Source organism: Podarcis muralis, chromosome 9 (assembly GCF_964188315.1).
Source record: "Podarcis muralis chromosome 9, rPodMur119.hap1.1, whole genome shotgun sequence".
Taxonomy (NCBI): domain Eukaryota; kingdom Metazoa; phylum Chordata; class Lepidosauria; order Squamata; family Lacertidae; genus Podarcis; species Podarcis muralis.
In genome coordinates, this window is record NC_135663.1 from 10194588 (window position 1) to 10217890 (window position 23303).

At 44.8% G+C, this 23303-nt stretch overlaps 1 protein-coding gene across 1 annotated transcript; it reads right to left on the reverse strand.

The window, feature by feature from the left end:
• Positions 1-1065: 1065 nt before the first annotated feature.
• Positions 1066-23197, reverse strand: LOC114604592 (protein FAM47E-like). The gene is made up of 8 exons (XM_028744840.2): positions 23009-23197; positions 22371-22752; positions 16580-16743; positions 10113-10248; positions 5882-6079; positions 5170-5313; positions 3347-3424; positions 1066-1657 (listed from the first exon to the last, which is right to left on the reverse strand). The coding sequence occupies exons 2-8, from the start codon at positions 22737-22739 to the stop codon at positions 1529-1531; spliced, it is 1218 nt and encodes a 405-aa protein (XP_028600673.2). The 5' UTR covers positions 22740-22752; positions 23009-23197; the 3' UTR covers positions 1066-1528.
• Between the last annotated feature and the right edge of the window lie 106 nt (positions 23198-23303).

A 23303-nucleotide genomic window follows, 5' to 3' on the forward strand; every position in this document is an offset into this window, starting at 1 on the left:
TGCCAGAGTGGTACCTACCGTATTTTTTGCTCTATAATATGCACCAGACCACAAGACGCACCTAGTTTTTGGAGGAGGAAAACAAGAAAAAAAATATTCTGAATCTCAGAAGCCAGAACAGCAAGAGGGGTCGCTGCGCAGTGAAAGCAGCAATCCCTCTTGCTGTTCTGGCTTCTGGGATAGCTGCGCAGCCTGCATTCGCTCCATAAGATGCACACACATTTCCCCTTACTTTTTAGCAGGGAAAAAGTGAGTCTTATAGAGCAAAAAATACGGTATTTACTTGCACTTTGACGTGCTTTCGAACTGATAGGTTGGCAGGAGCAGGGACTGAGCAACGGAAGCTCACCCCGTCGCGGGGATTCGAACTGCCGACCTTCTGATCGGCAAGGCAAAGATGCTTTAGACCACAGCACCACCTGCGTCCCTTTTGCACCATGAGTTATACATAAATGCTTAATCTGCCATTCTCTTTGAAGCTGGGAGGCCAGGATTCAAATCCATTCTCGGCCATGAAGCTCACCTGGTGATTTTGGAGCAGTCGTTGCTTAGCCTAACCTACCTCACAGGGTTATTGTGAGGATGAAATGAAAAAAGGGAGTACTGTGTACTCCACCTTGAGCTCCTTGGCAGTAGTAGACCTTAGCAGTAGTTTCCTGTGGTTACCTAATCACTGTCGTTTCTGCTTTAAAATGCAAAACAGAATTGCAACTGGTTTTCAACACTATAGCGGGACTGCTGCGTTTTGCCTGCATGTACAGCCTGCTGCAATTTCACCCAAACAAGCAGGCTTGATGCAGCCATGTGGGTTGGGAAGGGTCCGTTCACCTAAAATGCACCATTTCTGGGGTCTTTTCCCCAACTCTCAATCCTTTTCATCACTTTTTAAATTTGTGCTGAAGTGCTTTTGTTATTTAAGCACTATTGTGCAATTAGTAATGCTATCTATCTATCTGTTTGTCTATCTGTCTATCTATCTATCTATCTATCTATCTATCTATCTATCTATCTATCTATCATCTATCTATCTATATCTATCTATCTATCTATTTATGTATCATCTATCTATCATCTATCTATCTATCTATCTATCTATCTATCTATCTATCATCTATCTATCTATCATCTATTCTAAAGTGTTCTGAAAGGTTTTGCTGGAAGATTTGGGGGAAGAGGATAATTAAAATATTAGTAAAATGGTAGTAACCTGCCCAATAGGAGGATTCTTTTTTTAAAAAAAAGATTAATTAGTACGAAAACACTTTCATTTTAAGTGCTGTTGTGAAAACCCTTAAAACAACACCCCACATCTTCTGCCCGGTTCCTTCTTCCCTCCCCAACTCCACTGCCCCCCCAGGACCTCTGGCTCCCTGCTATTGAACCTCAATTCCAGTCCCCCCCCCCACAACCACCTTGCTCACCCCCACACCTCCCTCAACCCACCCAGGCAATCGCTCCAACCACTAGGCTGGCCTACAGTAGATCCACGCTCACTTCGGCCTCCTCTTGATAAGTTCAAGCTTTTATATTAATTCCCCATTGTTGGTGCAAAATCTTCCACGGGCTCTTCACACTTCTGAAGTTCATTCCTGGAGCGTCTCAGGGCTCCCACTCTTGGTCCAGCTGCTTCTTCGACAGCCAGCATCTGCTGCAAGAACTGGATCAAAACACACACACTTTGGTTTGTTTTTTTTAAAAAGGAGCTCTTCACTATTTTCCATAGTGCATCTTTCACACCTCTCGACTACAACTCCCATCTGGTGGGGCTGTAGCCTAAAACCTATGGAGGGCACCAGGTTGCTGGAGGCCACACCAGTGACTACAATCTAATCCTGTGTTTCTCTAACTTGAGTCTGCAGCTGTTGTTGGACTACAACTCCCATCACCCCTAGCCGGCTAGGGGTGATGGGAGCTGTAGTCGAACAACAGCTGGGGACCCATGTTTGAGAAACACCTGCTCTAATCCAATATGGTATCTCCTCTGCCCTTTGAAACCCTAAGAGCCATAGGTGCCAACTCCCTGGTGCTCTGAGCACCCACAAAATTCCCCATGAAGGAGCCAGGCACCCACAAATTTCAGCGCCAGAGCCGTGCATGCTGCATAGCACCCATGGTCATGGGGCCAAGCTGGTACTCCTGCTATGTATAGACCAGCAAGTGCAAACGTGTTGCACCCCAGAATACAATTCCCAGCAGAGTCAGCCAGCATGGCTAATGGTCAGGGATGGTGGGAACTGGAGTCCATCAACATCTGGAGGCCGCCCTGTTGACTACCCCTGATGTTGACAATACTGGGTTAGATGGACCAAAGGTCTGACTCATGAGGAGACCCTCTTCCTCATAAGGACGAGCTCTGCTGGACCAAAATCTCATCTGTTCCAACATCCTGTTCTTGCAGTATGGAACTAGGTGCTTATGAGAAGCCCTTAAGCAGGAGATGAGCACAATTTTTAAAATTATTATGTATTTTGTGTTTTTCACATTGTAGTTTAATAATAAATATAAATATAAATATAAATATAAATATAAATATAAATATAAATATAAATATAAATATAAATATAAATATAAATATAAATATAAATAACAATTTTTTTATATCCTGCCCTCCCTGGCCAAAGTCAGGCTCAGGGCGGCTAACATCAAGTGTATACGTAACATTAGTATAAAATCAAACAATAATTAAATTACCTCCTAAAAACAGGTCAAAATCAAATTCTAATTAGAAGGCTTTCCGCAGGGTTAGGGTTGGGAACAGTAAGTGCTCATCGGCCCAACTCTTTACGCTGATCTTATATGGACCTGTGAGAATTCTGGGAGGCCTCTTTCATATTAGTTCTTATACGAAAAGAAAAGGGGAGTCAGGCTGAGCCCTGACCAAAGGCCAGGCGGAACAGCTCCATCTTGCAGGCCCTGCGGAAAGATGTCAAATCCCGCAGGGCCCTGGTCTCTTGTGGCAGAGCGTTCCACCAGGCTGGGGCCACAGCCAAAAAGGCCCTGGCCCTGGTTGAGGCCACCCTAATCTCTCTGAGGCCCGGGATCTCCAAGGTGTTATTATTTGTAGACCGTAAGGTCCTCCGTGGGGCGTACCAGGAGATGCAGTCCCATAGGTATGAGAGGGTCCTAGGCCCTATATGTTGTGAACCGCTCTGAGATCTATGGATGAAGGCCGGCATACGAATTTAATGAACACAATATAAATACTGCTGTCCTGATTTGGGATTCCCAGTGATTGGTTTTCAGAAGCATTTTCTGACCCCCCCAAAACAATGCCTCAGTATATAGAAAACGAGCAACCAAACTTGTTCTTGATCACTGATAACAAATGTGTGCGTTTAAGCCTTACATCTGGGATCCGGTAGCCTTTTCCTTCGAGGAATTCCTTAAAAGCGTACGTTCCATGAAGCTGCATGATCTCCATATCCTGAAAAGTCATTCAAAACCAAACCATGTTAAGATGCACATTGAGGGACCATTTCCTTCCTCCCTCCCTCCCCTCACCCCACCTCTCTTCTTCTTATTCACCCCCTCTGCATCCCTCCCTTTCCCTCACCCCTCGACTGAGTGCGAACACACACAAATGTATTATCTGAAAGCCAGTGTGGTGTAGTGGTTAAGAGCGGTGGACTTGTAATCTGGTGAAGCAGGTTCACATCCCCGCTCCTCCACATGCAGCTGCTGGGTGACCTTGGGCCAGTCACACTTCTCTGAAGTCTCTCAGCCCCACTCACCTCACAGAGTGTTTGTTGTGGGGGAGGAAGGGAAAGGAGAATGTTAGCCGCTTTGAGACTCCTTAGGGTAGTGATAAAGCGGGATATCAAATCCAAACTCTTCTTCTTTTTCATCTGTGTTTCCAGGGCCCCCAAAAGTGGAACACTGGCCTGATGGGGCTAAGCATTATGAGCAGGGCTATGCAGTCAGAGCAGGCATGATTCACAACAGCCCCCATCAATGGCATTAAGTGCCTCGGATGCCAATATAAGCTACCAAACCAGGTGTAAGGATTTTATCTTGACCTACAAAGCCCTAGGGACGCGGTTGGCGCTGCGGGTTAAACCACAGAGCCTAGGACTTGCCGATCAGAAGGTCAGCGGTTCGAATCTCTGCGACAGGTGAGCTCCCGTTGCTCGGTCCCTGCTCCTGCCAACCTAGCAATTCGAAAGCGCGTCAAAGTGCAAGTAGATAAATAGGTACCACTCTGGCGGGAAGGTAAACGGCGTTTCCATGTGCTGCTCTGGTTTGCCAGAAGTGGCTTAGTCATGCTGGCCACATGACCCGGAAGCTGTATGCCGGCTCCCTCAGCCAATAAAGTGAGATGAGCGCCGCAACCCCAGAGTCGGCCACTACTGGACCTAATGGTCAGGGGTCCCTTTACCTTCACAAAGCCCTAAACAACTTGGACCTACAAGGCACTACATAGCCATTAATCTGTTGAGGTCCTCCTGGAGTGGCTGCAGCCAACAGATGTGCAAATTAAGTCCACTAGGGGGAGAGCCTTAACTGCAATTGTTAGGGATTCTGCAGGAGGGGGCAATATGTATCTGAGCACAGATCAGACCAAGATTTACTACTGAGGCGGCTGAGATGCTGCCGCTGCCTTTGCGTTCACTTTTCTGGTCCCATTTTGCCATCATCATCATCATTTTTACCCACCTTTCACCCTAAGGTCCCAGTATTCATACATCTTGTGATAGCTAACTGTAGATCCCTGGTCTGACCATGCTTGTCTACTACGTGATATATATCACTCAGCCTGCACACAGAAGTCCTCCTCCAAGGGCCTTCTGGTGGTTTCCTCACTGCGAGAAGCCAAGTTGCAGAGAACCAAGCAGAGGGCCTTCTCGGTAGTGGCACCCTCCCCGTGGAACCCTTCAGATGTCAAAGAGAAGAACAACTGCCACCAGACTTTTAGAAGACATCTGGAGGCAGCCCTGTTTAGAGAAGTTTTTAATGTTTGATGTTTTATTGTGCTTTTAATTCTGTTGGGAGCCGCCCAGGGTGGAGCCGCCCAGCCAGATGGGCGGAATATAAATAATAAAATTATTATTATTATTATTATTATTATTATTATTAATCCCAATGTTACTCTCTCGTTGACTGCATGACTGATGCGGAGTCTTTCACTTGGAAGAATACACACACACCACACCCCCAAATATTTGGCAATACCTTTTCACCCAATGCCCTCTTTGAATTCCTGGACCTTCTGTCTTTTGCTTTTGGATCTTCTAAAGGTTTCTGTTTCTTCCAAGTCTTTGGGTCCAGGTACCAGGCACCATACCTGATCTTCTCAGACTTGGATTGACAAGATTCCTGAATGATAATAATAATATTAAAACAATCTCATGTCTAATTGCGTTTTTTAAAACGGCATCTCAAACACTGCGTGCCTCCAGACCATGGGTAGGCAAACTAAGACCCGGGGGCCGGATCTGGCCCAATCGCCTTCTAAATCCGGCCCCCGGAGGGTCCGGGAATCGGCGTGTTTTTACATGAGTAGAATGTATCCTTTTATTTAAAATGCACCTCTGGGTTATTTGTGGGGCCTGCCTGGTGTTTTTACATGAGTAGAATGTGTGCTTTTATTTAAAATGCATCTCTGGGTTATTTGTGGGGCATAGGAATTCGTTCATCCCCCCCCAAAAAAAAATATAGACTGGCCAACCACACGGTCTGAGGGACAGTGGACCGGCCCCCTGCTGAAAAGGTTTACTGACCCCTGCTGCAGACTGTCACCCTTTTGCAAGAGGGATTAGAGCACTTCAGTTCTATGCAACTGAAGCTGATTAATGCACTCCTTTGCCCAAGCTCTTTGCTTTATCCCAAAGAACAGCATAGCAAGTACAAGATGACTAAACCTGGGAACCCGAGGGTTGCTTACCTTGGAATGGCTACCTTGTTGAGCATCGCTTCTCAGGCTGGTCTGGGAAGATGGCATCCCTACATACTTCCGCAACTCAGCAGGCAAATAGTTCAGCTCCTCAACGTGTATCGGGCCAGACAACGGGGGCTTGGTTTTGTAATTTGTATCAAAGAGGCTTATAATGGTGGCTTCATCAATGTCGTATTTCTCTCCACCCTGGGATGGTAATTCCAATAAAACAGGTATATATTTATATTATTTATATTATTTATAAATATATTCCAACAAAAGGGATATTTATTAACTCGAGTATATTTTCACCATTCACAATTGCAGATTAGCCTTGGTAAATATCGCTTGATGGGAAAAAATCATTTAATTTTTATCTTTATTTTAGGAATCTTAGGTCTTAACTGCATGAAATCTTGCAAGGAGGGCAACTTACAAAAAGCTTGGGCTCCTAGTGATTCAGAACTTAACCAGTCACGGATCAGCTGCACCTAAGGAGTTCCCCATCGATCAGCTGGTTGGGACTGATGGCGAGCCCCACAATGGCTGCTTGCAGGCCCAGTTTGGATTCAGATCTATGGGGAACTCCTTAGTGAAGGCAATCCCAGCAGAACTTGTGGTCAGTGCTGGTCAAGGGGGCAGTCCCTAGCATAGGCGCCGACTCCATGGGGCTTGAGGGGGCCCGAGCCCCCTCAAAAATTCGTTTGGGGGGGCTCTGCCCCCCCCAATAATCTCCGGCGCCCCTCCAGCAGAGCGCCATCGCCGCCCCTCCCCCAGCCCAAAATGCACAGGGAGGGGCGGGCTGCATGCCTCCTGCCCTCCCTCCCGAGCAAAAGCTCCACCCAATTTCCTTTGGAGCTGATTAATAGGCACAGCACGCTCTCCCCTATTCGCTCACGAGGAGGCGGCGCCACTTTATTTGCATATTCATGAGCTTATTTATTATTCATGAGCTTTCCCGGGCCCCCCCAATATTTTTTATAAGTCCGCGTCCCTGGTCCCTAGTACCCTGAACACGCCCAACCTCATCTGATCTCAGAAGCTAAGCAGGATCAGGCCTGGTTAGTAGTTGGATAGGAGTTTTTATGAAGAGCAGTTAAAAAAATTAATTCATTAATTAATTAAATTAAACAAAAGTGGATTCCCTTTTCCCTTTAACGCTGGGAAAATCTCCGGGAGAGCCCAGGTATGCTTTGAGAAGGTTTAAATTCCTTACATGATATTAGATAATTTATTTAATTTATACACTGCTTAATGCGTTAAAAATATCTCTAAGCAGTGTATAAAAAAACTAAAGCAACAGCAGACAACTTAAAAGACTGCAAATGTTGCATTAATACAAAGTTACTGAATATAAAAATTGGTATCAATTCATTTTCCTTCTGACAGCCTCCCTCTTAGCCGCTAGGTTCTTGCCAAGGTCCAAACAAACTCTTAGCTCATCCACAAAAGTCTCATGACAAGAAGAGTTGCTGGAAACGGTGGACATCACCCTAATTTGAAACTCTTGACTTGTTTTCTATGGGCAGGCCCAAGGCGGGTGTTGCTTCCTCAGCTGCCCCAGTGGCGTAGCAAGGTCAGGTGGTACCCGGTGCGGAAAATTTCTTGTCACAAACACACCCCACATTGAAATCTAGTTGGACTCCCAAGAGACTGCAATTTACTCACAGTATAAAAATATTGGCTGTGATCTACCCATTGTCACTGCCAGGAGTTGTTGAGCACTTTTAGGGAAGGATTGACCAAAGTTGAGCTTTTTTTAGGGGAGGGTTGGCCAAAGTTGTTTTCTCTCTCTCTCTCTCTCTCTCTCTCTTTTATTAAGGATTTTCTTGTTTTACAGAAGTGTAATGTCTCTCGTATTTTTTCCATGTAACATTTTTACAAATCCGTTTCATTTGTTGAGACACTAGGGGGAGAGAAAACTCCCCCTTGAGGGACACTAGGGGTGGAGGGAGGGAAGATGGGTGGGGGTGGGTCGGGTGGCGATGTTTCTATTATGCTTAATGTATGTAGGGTTTGGTGTCAGCGTTGCTTGTGCTGTTCACTTGTGTTCCTTTGGTGGTGAGAGAGGTTGGGGTTGGCCTGGGGGTGGTGGTTGTTTGTTTGTGATTGGCTGTGGTGATCTTTGTTTTCGTGTGTGAGTGAGGTGGGTGGGTGTTTTGGATCAGGTTAGCCATATTGATTTGTATGCTGTTGGTGGATTATTGTCATTGTCCTGTTGGGCTGTGTATGTGATAAAGGGGAGCCAGGTGTCTTCTTCTATTTGTCCCCGTGTCAGTTTCAGTTTATTGGTTAATTTTTCTAGTAGGGCTGTTTCCCATACTATTTGGTCCATGCTTACTCCTGACAGGTCTCTCCAGTGTCTGGTTATGGTGTTTCTGGCTGCTGAAAGTAGGTGGGTTATGAGTTCTTTGTGGTGTAAATGGGCATTGTTGTCTTGGAAGATGTTTAGTAGGGCCAATTCTGGGGTGATGTCTAAAACTTGCTTAGTTATATACATATTTCTTGTGTGGCTGTTGTCCAGAATAGTTGGACTTTGGGGCACTCCCACCACATGTGGAGGTATGTGCCTGTGGAGGTGCACCCTCTCCAGCATTTTGGTGAGGTTCCTGGGCGTATTAGCGCTAGTTTTCTTGGTGTTGGCCAAAGTTGTTGAGCTTTTTTGGGGGTTACAGGGTTTGGGTCATGACCTGAGGGAGCTTCTGCCTCTCTCCTTCCCTCCACCCCCCGCTTGTTTGCTCACCAGCCTCCTTCCCGTCATCTCCCTGCCTGCTTGCATGCCTCCTCCAGCAGCCCGGGAGCGCTGGGCTGTCAAAACAAAGGGGGGAGGGCCACCAAAGGCCGCCGGCAAAGTGGCTCAACTCCCCCCTTGCCCCAATGGTTCGGGGTAGGCAGGAGTCACGGGCAGGTGGCGGGCTGAATGTCACCCCTCTCAGTGATGACACCTGGCGCGGTCCGCACCCACCTTGCTCCGCCCCTGAGCTACCCACAATTGTGTCCCATTCAGATGCCCTCTCCACACCCAGGTCTAGGTCCAGCAGGTTTGTTGAGCTTCCCAGGGGCTCCAAAGGGTGGGAAGAGGGGGCCCCTCCATCACAGCTCTTTCCTCACACACCCCCATCCTCTCTTCCTCCTCCAACTGATATGGCTTGATAAGCGACACCTCTCAGGCTGGAGCTTAAACTGTTCTGGATTTTGCTAAAGTTGAAATGCATCAATTCTGACAGGAAAACAGGGCAGGAAATACAAATAAAAACATTGCATATTCTGAGAGAAAATACAAATTTGGGAGTAATTTAAAAACCCACAGATTAATGGGAAAATGGAATGAAAAGGTCTGAAAATAATATGGAACAGAAATGGTCAGATTCAGCGATCCCCAGTGCAGAATCACAACAGGAAAGAGAGGAAGCTGCCTTATACTGAGTCAGATCATTGCTCCATCTAACTCAATACTGTCTGCACTGACCAGCAGCAGCTCTCCAGGGTTTCAGAGAGGGAGGTATTTCTCAGTGTTACCTGGAGATGTTGGGAATTTACCGTATTTTTCGCTCTATAGGACGCACCCGACCATAGGACGCACCTTGTTTTAGAGGGGGAGAACAAGAAAAAAAATTCTCCCCCTCTCTGCTCAGCACCCCTTCAGCGAAGCGGCAGGAGAAACGGAGCCCCTTCCATTTCTCCTCCCACTTGGCTGAAGGGGCGCTGCGCAACTCTCCCTCTGCTGAAGCCAGGAGAGTCTTGCTCTCCCAGCTTCAGCAAAAGGAACCCGAAGCCTGTGGAGCGCAGCCGGACCTGCCGCTGCACTCCGGAGGCTTCAGGCGGCTATCCCTGAAGCCTGGAGAGCGAGAGGGGTCAGTGCGCACCGACCCCTCTCGCTCTCCAGGCTTCAGCGAAAGCAACGCGAAGCCAAAGAGCGCAGAGGGAGTGCTCCCTCTGCGCTCCGGAGGCTTTGCGTTGCTATCACTGAAGCCAAGGAGCCTGCATTTGCTCCATAGGACGCACACACATTTCCCCTTAATTTTTGGAGGGGAAAAAGTGCGTCCTATAGAGCAAAAAATACGGTAATTTTGGACCTTCTGCAATGTATGCAATGCTCTGCCACAGAGTTACAGACCTTCCAGACAAGTCAGTCCTTGCTTTTACAGTTCCCCACATGCAACACTGAGACATTAATCTGTAGCATAAAACCTACTTCTGGTCTTTCAGCAAGATTGCACGCAGGGATTATTTTGCTCACCAGAGAATCAAACCACCTGCAAAACTCCTTCGCAGCTTGTTTCACATTCTCGCCGACGGGAGGGACATAATTCAGCCTGGCCTCTCTTTCTCTTGCTGCTATTTCCGTTTTAGTGAACCACTTGTAAGGGTCATTGCTGTTGGAAGCAAGTGCAGAATGAAACCATTAACGGTGCAACCCATTCCTTTGTTTGTTTGTTTGTTTGTTTGTTTGTTTGTTTGTTTGTTTGTTAAATTTTTGTTAAGTTGTGGGTGAGCATATCAGACGACACAGTGATTCTTCAAACAGCTCTTGTTTATTCAGAGGCCAGAACAGAACTGAGCTGAAGGGTTCAGTCAGCCTGCTTATATAGAGCTCCAGTACACATAATTGTAACAACTTTCTAAAACTATCCAATCACTGAACGTCACTTTCGATCCCTTATTTGCATAACTATCTACAGTATCCCCCTGCTGGTCCAGGGTGAGAACTTCAGTACATAACAATTTTCATTATCCTTTCCTCTCAAGGAGGAAGGGCAAGGCAGCAAACACCAAAGTGGTGAAAGAATACCATTTAAAATAAAATGCAAAACATCTAAAAAATATATTTAAAAGCATAAATGAGTCACATGTCCTCACAGCGTTTTAATTTAGAGAAAAGGCAAGTAAGAAGCGAGATGATAGAAATTTATAAAAAACAGAAATATACATCACATGGAGAAAATGGATAGAGAAAAGTTTTTCTCCCTCTCTTATAACACTAAAACTTGTAAAAAAGGGGGAGGAGGTAAAAGACCCCTGGAGCGTTAAGTCCAGTCAAAGGCACCTATGGGGTTGTGGCGCTCATCTCGCTTCAAGCTGAGGGAGCCGGCGTTTGTCCACCGACAGATTTCCGGGTCATGTGGCCAGCAGGACTAAACCACTTCTGGTGCAATGAGACACTGTGACAAAAACGAGAGTGCACAGAAACGCCGTTTACCTTCCCGCTGGAGTGGTACCTATTTATCTACTTGCACTGGCGTGCTTTCGAACTGCTAAGTTGGCAGGAGCTGAGACAGAGCAACAGGAGCTCACCCCGTCGCAGGGATTCTAACCGCCAACCTTCTGATCAGCAAGCCCAAGAGGCTCAGTGGTTTAGACCTCAGTGCCATCAGCGTCCTTAGAACTAGAACTTTTTACTAGAACTTGTAAACATCCAACTGAATCTTCCAAGCTGAATGTTGGAAGATTCAAGTCAGATAAAAGAAAGGACTTCTCCTCACAGCATATGGTTAAAACTATGAAACCCACTCCCACAGAAGGCAGTGATGGATTAGACAAGGGATATCAATGGCTACTAGCCATAATAATAAATTAATAATATTTTTTATTTATACCCCGCCCTTCCCGGTTTAAAAACCATGCTCAGGGCAGCCAACAGCAAATATAAAACATTGATTAAAATGCGACTTAGAAACAGCATAAAACAGCATAAAATCCAACATAAAATACAGCATCAATATCAATAAAATTCAAAAATTCAGGGGTCATGGGGGGGGGGTCCCAGTCAGTAGACATCAAAGGATCACCAGGGCCAACTGGCCAAGTTGGTCCTATTAGGGCCAGCAAGGAGACCAGGGAAGAATTTAAATGTGGGGTTTCTTCATAGAAGAGAAAAGGGAATAGAGGATCAGGCTAATTCTTTCTTTTTTAAGTAATCTTTATTGGTTTTTCAGTCACATACTCCACATACACATATTGCATCACATTCTACATTCATACTTGCTCTTTATCCATTTTGCATATTATTGTTATTCTTCCATATTTGTCCATATTTGTCCATAGAATGTTTGCACACAAATAAATCCTTCTATTTACACAATTCTTGTTGTCTATCTATATTCATTTGCAACTACTATTAGTTACATTTGTCATGTTATACAGTTTGCTTCTTATTTTTATTATCCAGTAAATTTCTTTGTATTTCATATTATGAGATTTATTTCACTTCTACTGGTTTCATTATTTCACCTTATCTTTCTGATATACAACATAAATTTTCCCCATGAGAATCATGCTAATTCAAATTGAAGGCTAGGCAGAATAGCTCTGTCTTACAGGCTCTGTGGAAGGAGATCAAGTCTATGTTTATATTCTTCCTCCACAGTCTAAATGACCCCGTCCAATATTGAACGCCTGCCTAGAAGCTTCCTCTGCGGGAGAAATGTTTCCTACCAGTTATCACAGCTACCAGTTTTCCCAGTAGTGATGTATGGAAGTGAGAGCTGGACCATAAAGAAGGCTGATCGCCAAAGAATTGATGCTTTTGAATTATGGTGCTGGAGGAGACTCTTGAGAGTCCCCTGGACTGCAAGAAGATCAAACCTCTCCATTCTGAAGGAAATCAGCCCTGAGTGCTCACTGGAAGGACAGATCCTGAAGCTGAGGCTCCAAGACTTTGGCCACCTCATGAGAAGAGAAGACTCCCTGGAAAAGACCCTGATGTTGGGAAAGATGGAGGGCACAAGGAGAAGGGGAGAACAGAGGACGAGATGGTTGGATAGTGTTCTCGAAGCTACCAGCATGAGTTTGACCAAACTGCAGGAGGCAGTAGAAGACAGGAGTGCCTGGCGTGCTCTGGTCCATGGGGTCACGAAGAGTCGGACACGACTAAACAACAACAACAAAATCACAGCTGGAGGGAACAATGCTTCTGAAGACCAGTTGCTGGAAACCAAAGTAGGGGGTAGAGTCCTCAGATCCTTCTTGAGGCTTTCTCACAGGCATCTTGTTGGTCATTGTGAGAAGAGGAAGCTGAAGTAGATGACACCAAACTGGGAGGGGTGGCTAACACCCCAGAGGACAGGATCACACTTCAAAACAACCTTGACAAATTAGAGAACTGGGCCAAAACAAACAAGATTGAACTTTAACAGGGCGAAATGTAAAGTATTGCACTTGGGCAAAAAAAATGAGAGGCACAAATACAAGATGGGTGACACCTGGCTTGAGAGCAGTACATGTGAAAAGGATCTAGGAGTCTTGGTTGACCACAAACTTGACATGAGCCAACAGTGTGACGCAGCAGCTAAAAAAGCCAATGCAATTCTGGGCTGCATCAATAGGAGTATAGCATCTAGATCAAGGGAAGTAATAGTGCCACTGTATTCTGCTCTGGTCAGACCTCACCTGGAGTACTGTGTCCAGTTCTGGGCACGACAGTTCAAGAAGGACACTGACAAACTGGAACGTGTCCAGAGGAGGGCAACCAAAATGGTTAAAGGCCTGGAAACGATGCCTTATGAGGAACGGCTAAGGGAGCTGGGCATGTTTAGCCTGGAGAAGAGGAGGTTAAGGGGTGATATGATAGCCATGTTCAAATATATAAAAGGATGTCACATAGAGGAGGGAGAAAGGTTGTTTTCTGCTGCTCCAGAGAAGCGGACACGGAGCAATGGATCCAAACTACAAGAAAGAAGATTCCACCTAAACATTAGGAAGAACTTCCTGACAGTAAGAGCTGTTCGACAGTGGAATTTGCTGCCAAGGAGTGTGGTGGAGTCTCCTTCTTTGGAGGTCTTTAAGCAGAGGCTTGACAACCATATGTCAGGAGTGCTCTGATGGTGTTTCCTGCTTGGCAGGGGGTTGGACTCGATGGCCCTTGTGGTCTCTTCCAACTCTATGATTCTATGATTCTAAGTAGATGGACCATTAGCCTGATCTAGGCAGGCTCTTCTTCTCAGAGGCTACCATTTTCTCTTTCTCCCAAGGCTCTGCAAGCACTGGACCCATTGAACCCCACAAGGTGGCATTCAAGAGCCAGCCAGCGCATCTGTGGTTCAAGTTTTAAACTGGCCTTCAGACAGACCGAACCAACCTTAAGCACGGCAAAATTACACGCTGCAGCTGATCTATGTGTAAAATGTATGTCCTTGTGCTATTAAGCAGGGTGACCGAGGGCAACTTCAAGGGGGCAGAGGAACCTTCCCTGCACCTCACTGCCCATCGCCCCACAAGTGCTTTGCCCCTGGTGTTTTTCTCTTAATATGGTTCTGAGACCAGAAGTAATCCTTGACAGGAGAACAGAAATTTGGGGTGAAACAGTTTCAGGGGAAATCAGGCAGAGGAACCTGAACAGAAACATCTGGAGATGCCTTCTACCATGTCGGACCACTGGTCCATATAGCTCCATATTGTCTGCCACATTATGGTTGTCCGTAAAGCGGAACAAAAATACGCCAGAACATTTATCGTAGAAAAAGTCGTGGGATTTCAGCAGGAAGTTTTGGGGTGTGCAGTTACTGGAAATGGAGCAGTGTGACCACCCCCAAAACTTTGGCACGTGCAAACTGCCCCTATGAGAAAAAAAATAGACAAGGCCTAACCCTGTAAGCTGCTTCACAGTTCCCAGCAGTCCCTCAGGATCTTGTTCCAGGTGTTGGGTGTGCAACAGAGACAGAGTTGACTATCACTTAATATGGGAAGGTTTCAGGTTTTCTTACTTTTATTTGAGCAAGATAGGAACATAGATGACAACATTTCCCTTTTTTTAAGGGAAATTTCCTTATTCCGAATAGGATTCCTCACAAGAAAAGGGAAGTTAACAGCTATGGATGGGAAGCAGATGGATCTTGTCAGTGTAAGGAGAGTGCAACTGTTGAATAATTATAATAGGGTATGTGGGGGGTTTTGTGTTCAGATTAGTTTTGAGTTAGTGTGCATGTGAATGGTTTTGGTGATTGTGTTATTATTATATGTGCGTTTTTGGGTAATATTTGTGAGATTTTCCAGATGATACATATATTGTAATTATGTTCCCTTTTCATAATTGTATCTTGATGCTTTGTGTACAATTTGAATTTGTGGCTCTTATTTATGTTACTTATGTACATTGTTTTCAGATATCTTTGTTGCTTAATCATGTTTCTTATAGCGCAACTATAGGAGGAGGACGACGAAGAGTGTTGTTTTGTATTGTATGTGGAATTTGTACATTATTTTTCATTGGGATGTATAAACTGCTTAGAGATTTCTCTTGAAATATGAAGTGGTATACAAGATAGATAGATAGATAGATAGATAGATAGATAGATAGATAGATAGATAGATAGATAGATGATAGATAGATGATAGATAGATAGATAGATAGATAGATGATAGATAGATAGATAGATAGATAGATGATAGATAGATAGATAGATAGATAGATAGATAGATAGATAGATGATAGATAGATAGATGATAGATAGATAGATAGATAGATAGATGATAGATAGATAGATAGATAGATAGATAGATAGATAGATAGATAGATAGATAGATGATAGATGATAGGAAGTGGAATCACATATGACTGTCCCAATAGCATCTCAAGAACAAATGAGGAGCCCATAATCTGTCAAGTATCACAGGACCCTTGTTTTTTGCTGTCCACATTATTAGGTGCTGCAGCTATGGGATAACAAACCTCATTTAACCAACAAGCTTAAGTCTAATTAATGCATGAAGGAGTTAATACCATAGAGCAAGCTGTCCTGTCAGGCTTTATTCACCTTAGGAGGGACTAGGCAATCAAGCCTTTACTTCCCTTCAGTCAGCCTGAGGAGCTCAGCATGTGAAGGGGCTAAGCTGGTTGCTGCAGCTTAGCTACATGGCTCTCACAAGCCACTCTTGAGTTCCTATCCAATAATTTAGGAACTTTCACCACTGTAACTAAGGAAAGTTTTACTGCCTATGCAGCTTTTCCTTAATGCTGTAAGGAAAAGCATTTGAAACTAACATTGGAAGAAGTTGTAAGTAAACAAATTTCAACCTACCTAACATGTGGGTTTTTTTTCTATGCTAGGGGAAGAGGGAAGTTTTGGTACTCACAAGGACATATTTTAAAGGACGAACAGCCTATATTTCTGAAATGTACTCAGAGTCGCAAAATGATTTCATGCTCTTTATTCAGCTCATAGTGGTGAGGAGGAATGAATGAAAGTCCCCTCAAAGTATCTGCTTTATATACATTATTTACACAATGGGCTGCACATTATTGGCTAATTCTGGAATTCTACTGTAAGCCAATCAGGTTGTGGATTCACTTATATCTGGAGCATGATTGGGTGGTTCCTGCCAACCAATCATACTGCTGCATTGTTCTAGGACCAATCAGACTGCTGCATTCTGAATCCTATTGTTCTAGGACCAATCAGACTGCTGCAATTTGGATCCTATTGTTCTAGGACCAATCAGACTGCTGCAGTTTGGATCCTATTCAACTCAGTACATAACAATTTCCCCGCTTTACTTTGCCACTTATTTCATGATTTTAATTCTCTGCTGGAGTTCTCCTTTGGTGAGAGAACCTGCCCCAAACATGGATCTTGGCATTCAGGGAATTCTGGTTTATATATGGTACCTATATTTTCCTTACCACAACCGCCATCATTATTTCAGTACTGTACCTTCATCCTTCAGAAGCGACCCATCATGCTCTTTTGCTGTGTGATCCCTGACACTCACCAGCCAATGAGCATGGCCCCTGATTGCTTCTTTCTTTTGTCCGCCAACTGAGACGGAACTGCAGAGGGACCTGGGTGCTCCTGTGTAATGTCATCATCAGCAACAACATCTTCATTCATCGGAAGCATCTCTGGGTCCAGGATGCTTAGAACTTCCTTGAAAAGCTAAGAATAAAACAAGCCAGAAATAATTTCTCAGTGTAAATGGAACAAGAGTGTGGCTTCCTTGGACAACATTTGAGCCAGCCCTCGTTGAGGGATCAGTCGCTAGCTTTTATTTTACTTTTATTTATTTAAAACCATTCATGTACCCCTTAAAATTTGGGAGAGAAAAAAATTTGTCTGTGATGCATTACATTCATCTTTGTTTATTTGCACAAAATTTGCACACAGGTTGTAGGATGTTGCTGTTTATTGGGCATTGCCATTCATCATTATGTGAGACGGGATGTACCTGCCCAACCCAATATTTTTCCAAGTTGGCACCCCTTGGGGACAACTCTTTTTAAAAATTAAGGGTAAATTGATTGCACTACAGCACAATCATAGGAAATGTGGAGATCACCATAGGAAATATTTTATAGAAGTTCACCACCAATGCAGGGATGGATGGTGAAGGCAGTATGAACCTTACCAGAGTAAGTGGTCCAAGCATGACACTATTATGATGAGTCATGAGAATGAGTCATCAATGCTAGATCACCCTCTCCTGGGACAGATGAGAACAGCAAGCCTGGAGTGTGACCTCCTACATGCGTTGGACCAAGGACATGTGGGGACAGTCCCAGGCATGCTGATAGACCTGGGAACCACGATATGGAAATTAAGTGGCACTTCTAATGCATAGCAATGTTTTCTGCTTGATGAACGGGATGTTTCAGTTTTGTACCTAGTAAGACAATTTGAATGCATTTATCAGTTATTTGACCTTGAAAGGAGTTCACAGATCAGTTTCATTCAATTCTGGGGGACAGTTGCGTGTCGAGGTCCCCAGGTCCACCCCAATAACTCACACATCACACAGAATTTTTGTTTAAGGTTTTTGGCATAATTTTGGCCACAACTTTATTAAAATACAAATTTGTGAGTGGTTGCTTAGGCATTGGTTGCAACTATCTGCCCCCACCATGGGGGACAGACTGACATTCCGCACGATGCGAAAGCCAGAATAGGGGAATACATTTGGGGGCTAGCGACGGAGCAGGGAACCTGCCCTCACCCCAAATGCAGCCAGGAGCTCTTGCAGTGGCCCGAGCCCCCTTGACAGAGTGGACAAGCAATAGTTAGCCCCCAATTCCTTTAACGGAATCCCTTGCAGCAGCAGCAGCATTAGAGGGGCAGGCACAGCCAATCCATGCCCCTCAACCAACCAAACCATAAACCAATGCCTAACCGCAACCTTACAAGTTGTGACGATTTGCTACGCAGTAGGCAAAAACCAAATGGCCCCAGCCAATCAGCCAGATGGACAAAATTCCTACCAGGCCCCCACTCCAAAGCAGACGACCCCATGACAGGCATAGCAAGGTCAAAGCGAACAACCCTATTCTAGGGAGGGAGGGACGGGCAATCTGATGCACGGGCGAAAAGAGGAAGTCCTAGCCTCGTGCAAGGAGTTTTAGCATTTCTGGCTGTCAATCAATAAATGGCAACATTAATTTCTTCCCAGCAACAAGGGAAGCCCCAATCGCATCAGTGGCCAACGATCAGTTAGCCCGCCCCCAACTTTGGAGTATCCTGGCGGCCCCCACCGCAACACGTGCTCTCCATGAAGGAGAACACGCTATGTCAGAATATACTTCACCATTAAGAAATTGTGAATTAAAAACTTGTTTAAAAGAAACCTTCCACTTACCAGCCATAATATGTACATCAACCTCAGCTTTCCATTGCTCAGATTTTTATGCTACTAAGTCCCAGAATTTAACTGTATCGCTCCTAACTGCAGCTTGTTCCAGTTCTTGGCAAAGTTGTTTGCAACGAAGCACATTTTTACTTTTAGCAAATATTTGTATTTCCTTCCTTGTTGCACCATTTCTATTACCCATATTTCATTTCCCAATTGTCTAGTCTGCCTTGCTAATCTATTTAGCTCTTGTTTCTTTTTCCTACATTCCTCATCAGGAATCCCTCAGCTGGGAAGGGAGGCTTCCCGTTGCCTAACTGAAAGATCCCTGCCCCCTCCTGATTGCACGCAAGCTCTGATAGGCAGCGTGAAGCCTCCTTTCACAGCTGAGAGATCCCCGCCCCGCTCCTGCTTGCACGCAAGTAGGAGTTGGGAGGCTGCTCCGATAGGCAGCATGAAGCCTCCCTTCACAGCTTACTTGCTGGGGTCAGGGAAGGTGGAGGCAGCCCAGAAGCTGCATCTTAGAGCCCCTGCACCACCATCATATGGGGACTTCCGAGCAGCTTCTGAAGCCAGCCAGAGCCGACTGCTCTGGGTTGCTGAGACTGCCGCTGCTGCGTTTCCCGGGGACATTAGATGAAATCCGGGGACATTCCGGGGATGGAATTTGTCCATGGACTTATTTCGCAAATCCGGGGACTGTCCCTGGGAAATGGGGACATCTGGTAACCCTATCTCAGGAGAAAGGGATTTTGTGCCTCTGGTGATATGTATACCACCTTAGCTGGCTTGGGGTGACGGGGACATATTTTGCAATTCTGCCTCAGGTTGTATATTAGAGGAAACAGCAGAGAACATGTGGATGTCAGGAGACATTTGCACTAAATGCTGTTGAATTTTCATGAGGATTTCTTTTTTTAAATTCACGAACCGATACGGAAATGTGGAAAAGTGAAGATTGAAAAAATGAGAAAATGAGAGAAACCAAAACTGGCTGACTCTCCCATCCCTATCTAATGTGAGATCCAGCCACCAGCATGGTGTATAAATTTTGGCCGGTTGTCTTTAAAGAAATAGAATCAATTTGTAATGTGAAAATTGTACAATCCCCTCTCTTAGTTCTGCTGGGGAATATAGATGAATCAAATCAGCAATTATGCAACTGGGGATGCCTAATCTTTATTCTAGTCGCTGCGGGCCTTATAATTGCGAAACATTGATGTTTTGCCACAGGACTGTCATTAGACTCTTGGTATATGCAATGGTCATTTGGATATTGTGAGTATAGTGGTACCTCGGGTTAAGTACTTAATTCGTTCTGGAGGTCTGTACTTAACCTGAAACTGTTCTTATCCTGAAGCATCACTTTAGCTAATGGGGCCTCCAGCTGCTGCCGCGCCACCGGAGCCTGATTTCTGTTCTCATCTTGAAGCAAAGTTCTTAACCTGAAGCACTATTTCTGGGTTAGCGGAGTCTGTAACCTGAAGCGTATGTAACCCGAGGTACCACTGTATTATGTTTTTAAAAAGGAAATGTAAGGGATTTTCCAAGGAAATGGTAAACCTTGATTAGATGAGGGTTGGAAAACAGGCTGGCATCTTGATGCCAACAACATTCTACAGTTGGTGCTGCTGGTGGGGAAATATTTGGATCTGTGAGCAGGACCACAAGAAAATCCCATTTGGAAGCTGCCAAAACTTCTTTCTACAAACAAGCGTAGATTTAAGGAAACTTCTCAGAAATGCATTAGAAATAATGGAGCTCATTGTGAGCTGGGCCTATGATCCTTATAAACAAAATTCAGGAAAATGCATAGGAATAATGACGGCCTTTCAGTTTGGACCACAAACTGCGCCAAGGGAGTGATGGCTTCAGTTTCGGGTTGGCTTCAGTCTATTATGAGCATGGTTCTTTGATGCCCCTTTGATGCAACATCAGTAAAAGTCCCCTGCAGTAAGAACCCTGTTCCCCAACCATATTTGTGAGGTGTGAGAGCCTGAAAAGGGAAGTTCCTCTCATTTGTATTTTACAGAGAATCCCCTGTTGGTATCGGGTGAGAGATATAGCAAACAATGTCGGTGGTGCACAGCAGATTATTCCTTTCACTAACTCCCCTTCAGTGGTGAAATCACAGTGGTAAAGCATCTTGCTTTGCATGCAAATTGTGATTAGATGTTTTCTCATTCGCTGGCCTGTGCCCCTTTGGGTGGAAGGAGGGAATATAACTTTATAATATCATCATCCAAATCAAATACCAGCAAATTTAAGCTCTGCGATTAAATGTGACCTGTAGCTCTTGCAAACAATCCCACTTCCCCAAAGGACTAGACTGTTTGCAAGAAGGAAAGTGATAGAAAAAGGCAATGGAAAGTGTGGATAGTGCTTGCTTCAACACAATGTCATTTAAGTTGCCCACAAACTGATCAGGATGCATGCTCAATAAACAAGTAAGCTGGAAACAGCCTGTGTCACAAATAGGGACAGGCAAATCTGTCAAGTTGATTTTCTCTCAGTTTCTTATTTTTCTTCTCCACATTTCCACATCTGTCTGCAATTTTTTAAAAAGAGTCCTCATTAATATTTGTCAGCAGCTTGCTTTAAATTTCTCCTAATGTATACAATTTTCTATACGACTTTGCCTAATACTGTATAATGCATTTTTGCATGCCGTTTTAATTAATAGACCCACTTTTATGCATGCATTTAGTACAGTGGTAACTCAGGTTAAGAACTTAATTTGTTCTGCAGGTCCGTTCTTAACCTGAAACTGTTCTTAACCTGAGGTACTACTTTAGCTAATGGGGCCTCCCACTGCCGCAGCGTGATTTCTGTTCTCCTCATGAAGCAAAGTTCTTAACCCAAGGTACTATTTCTGGGTCAGCGGAGTCTGTAACCTGAAGCGTCTGTAACCCGAAGTACCACCGTACATGCATTTTTCTACACATTGCTTGTTCAGAAAACTGCCTTTAAAAAATTAAGAGAATGGTAGTTTTACCATGTGTTGTGTGAATATCAAAGTGGGTTTCATTTCATGTGTTGCTGCAGGAAGTGTGCATTAGGTAGATTTGCCTTTCTATGTGACCTGAACCAAAATCCTCCCTCATTCTTCCTGATGTTTAGTGGGAATCTCCTTTCTTGTAACTTGAAGCTATTGGTTCAAGGCCTAACCAGGAGAAAAGAAGTTTCCTCCATCTTCCACGTGACAGCTCTTAAGATATTTGAAGATGGCTAGTGCTGTGGGTTAAAGCCTCAGCGCCTAGGACTTGCCGATCGAAAGGTCGGCGGTTCGAATCCCCGCGGCGGGGTGCGCTCCTGTCGCTTGGTCCCAGCGCCTGCCAACCTAGCAGTTCGAAAGCACCCCCGGGTGCAAGTAGATAAATAGAGACCGCTTACTAGCGGGAAGGTAAACGGCGTTTCCGTGTGCTGCGCTGGCTCGCCAGATGCAGCTTCGTCACGCTGGCCACGTGACCCGGAAGTGTCTGCGGACAGCGCTGGCCCTCGGCCTCTTAAGTGAGATGGGCGCACAACCCTAGAGTCTGGCAAGACTGGCCCGTATGGGCAGGGGTACCTTTACCTTTACCTTTACCTAGTGTTAAGCTGTGGGCGAACATGCCAGACAACACAGCAATTCTTTAAACAGCTCTTCTTTATTCAGATGCCAGAACAGAACTAGCTGAGGAGCTCAGTCAGCCTGCTTATATAGAGCTCCAGAACAATGCAACTGTTGCCATTTTCTAGAACTATCCAATCACTGAACGTCACTTTTCGATCCTTCATTTGCATACAAAACTATCCAATCCTGAACGTCACTTTTCGATCCTTCATTTGCATAACTATCTACAGTATCCCCCTGCTGGCCCAGGGTGAGAACTTCAGTACATAACATCTATCATATCTCCATATGACAACCCTTTAGATTTGTTTCAGCACAAATGCTGAACCTTACCTCTGGTGGAATGCTTTCTTCCAGATGAGGGTATAGTGCTAAGGGCTGCTGGCTAAGGCAATACTCAATCTGAGCAATGTAGTCCCTTCTGGCTTGCAGATTTGGGCTGATTTTGGAGGTCTTCGTCTGCGCCTTGGTTAGCATCCTTTTGGCCCTCTGTTGCATTTTGCCTGGGTCCTCAGGTTTACTAGGGAGAATAATAGGGGTGAGCTCCTTTGGGCGTCGGATGACAATGTTGTCACAAGGAGGAGGGAAACCGTCCCTGAAATCGTCCAAGCCATTTTTCAGGAAACGCCAGCGCTGGCCGTTTAAGGAATCCAAAAGCCCGGATTTGTTAAGGGAACGCTTTTGAAAGCATTTAAAGGGCATTTTCTCCTTGCATCTGGAAAACAACAACACTATGTTAATAATAATAATAATAATAATAATAATAATAATAATAATAATAATAAATACATACATGGTTCCAACCACCAAACTTGCAGGATCAAACTGAAGTTTGTAGATTATATTTACAATGTAAAAAGATGGAATTTACCACACAACCCCAGGCCATATTTCTATGGGGCTTAGACCGGGTATGTTTTCTTAGAACTGCAGCTGTTCTTAGCTAAAATTGCAATTGGAAGAATACATACCAGCAGGTGAAAGTAGCAAAATTCCACACAAAATCTGGCACCTAAGACGTGTGCAAATATTGCAACATTGGCTGGGTGGCTTCAGAGTTTTCACAAAGCAGCAAATCTTTGCCTCCCGGTAGAAAGGAGACAACTGAGCGCCGTTAAGCATGTGCGCTTGGTGTGTTTGGGCCTGGTTGTTGTGGCAACCGAACTCTGCCGAGCTGGTTCATTCACAGCAGCAAATTTTCTACAGGCAGGGACGAAGAGGATTTACCCGCCTTTTATGCTGTAAGGAGGTAACCTGAGAACACCA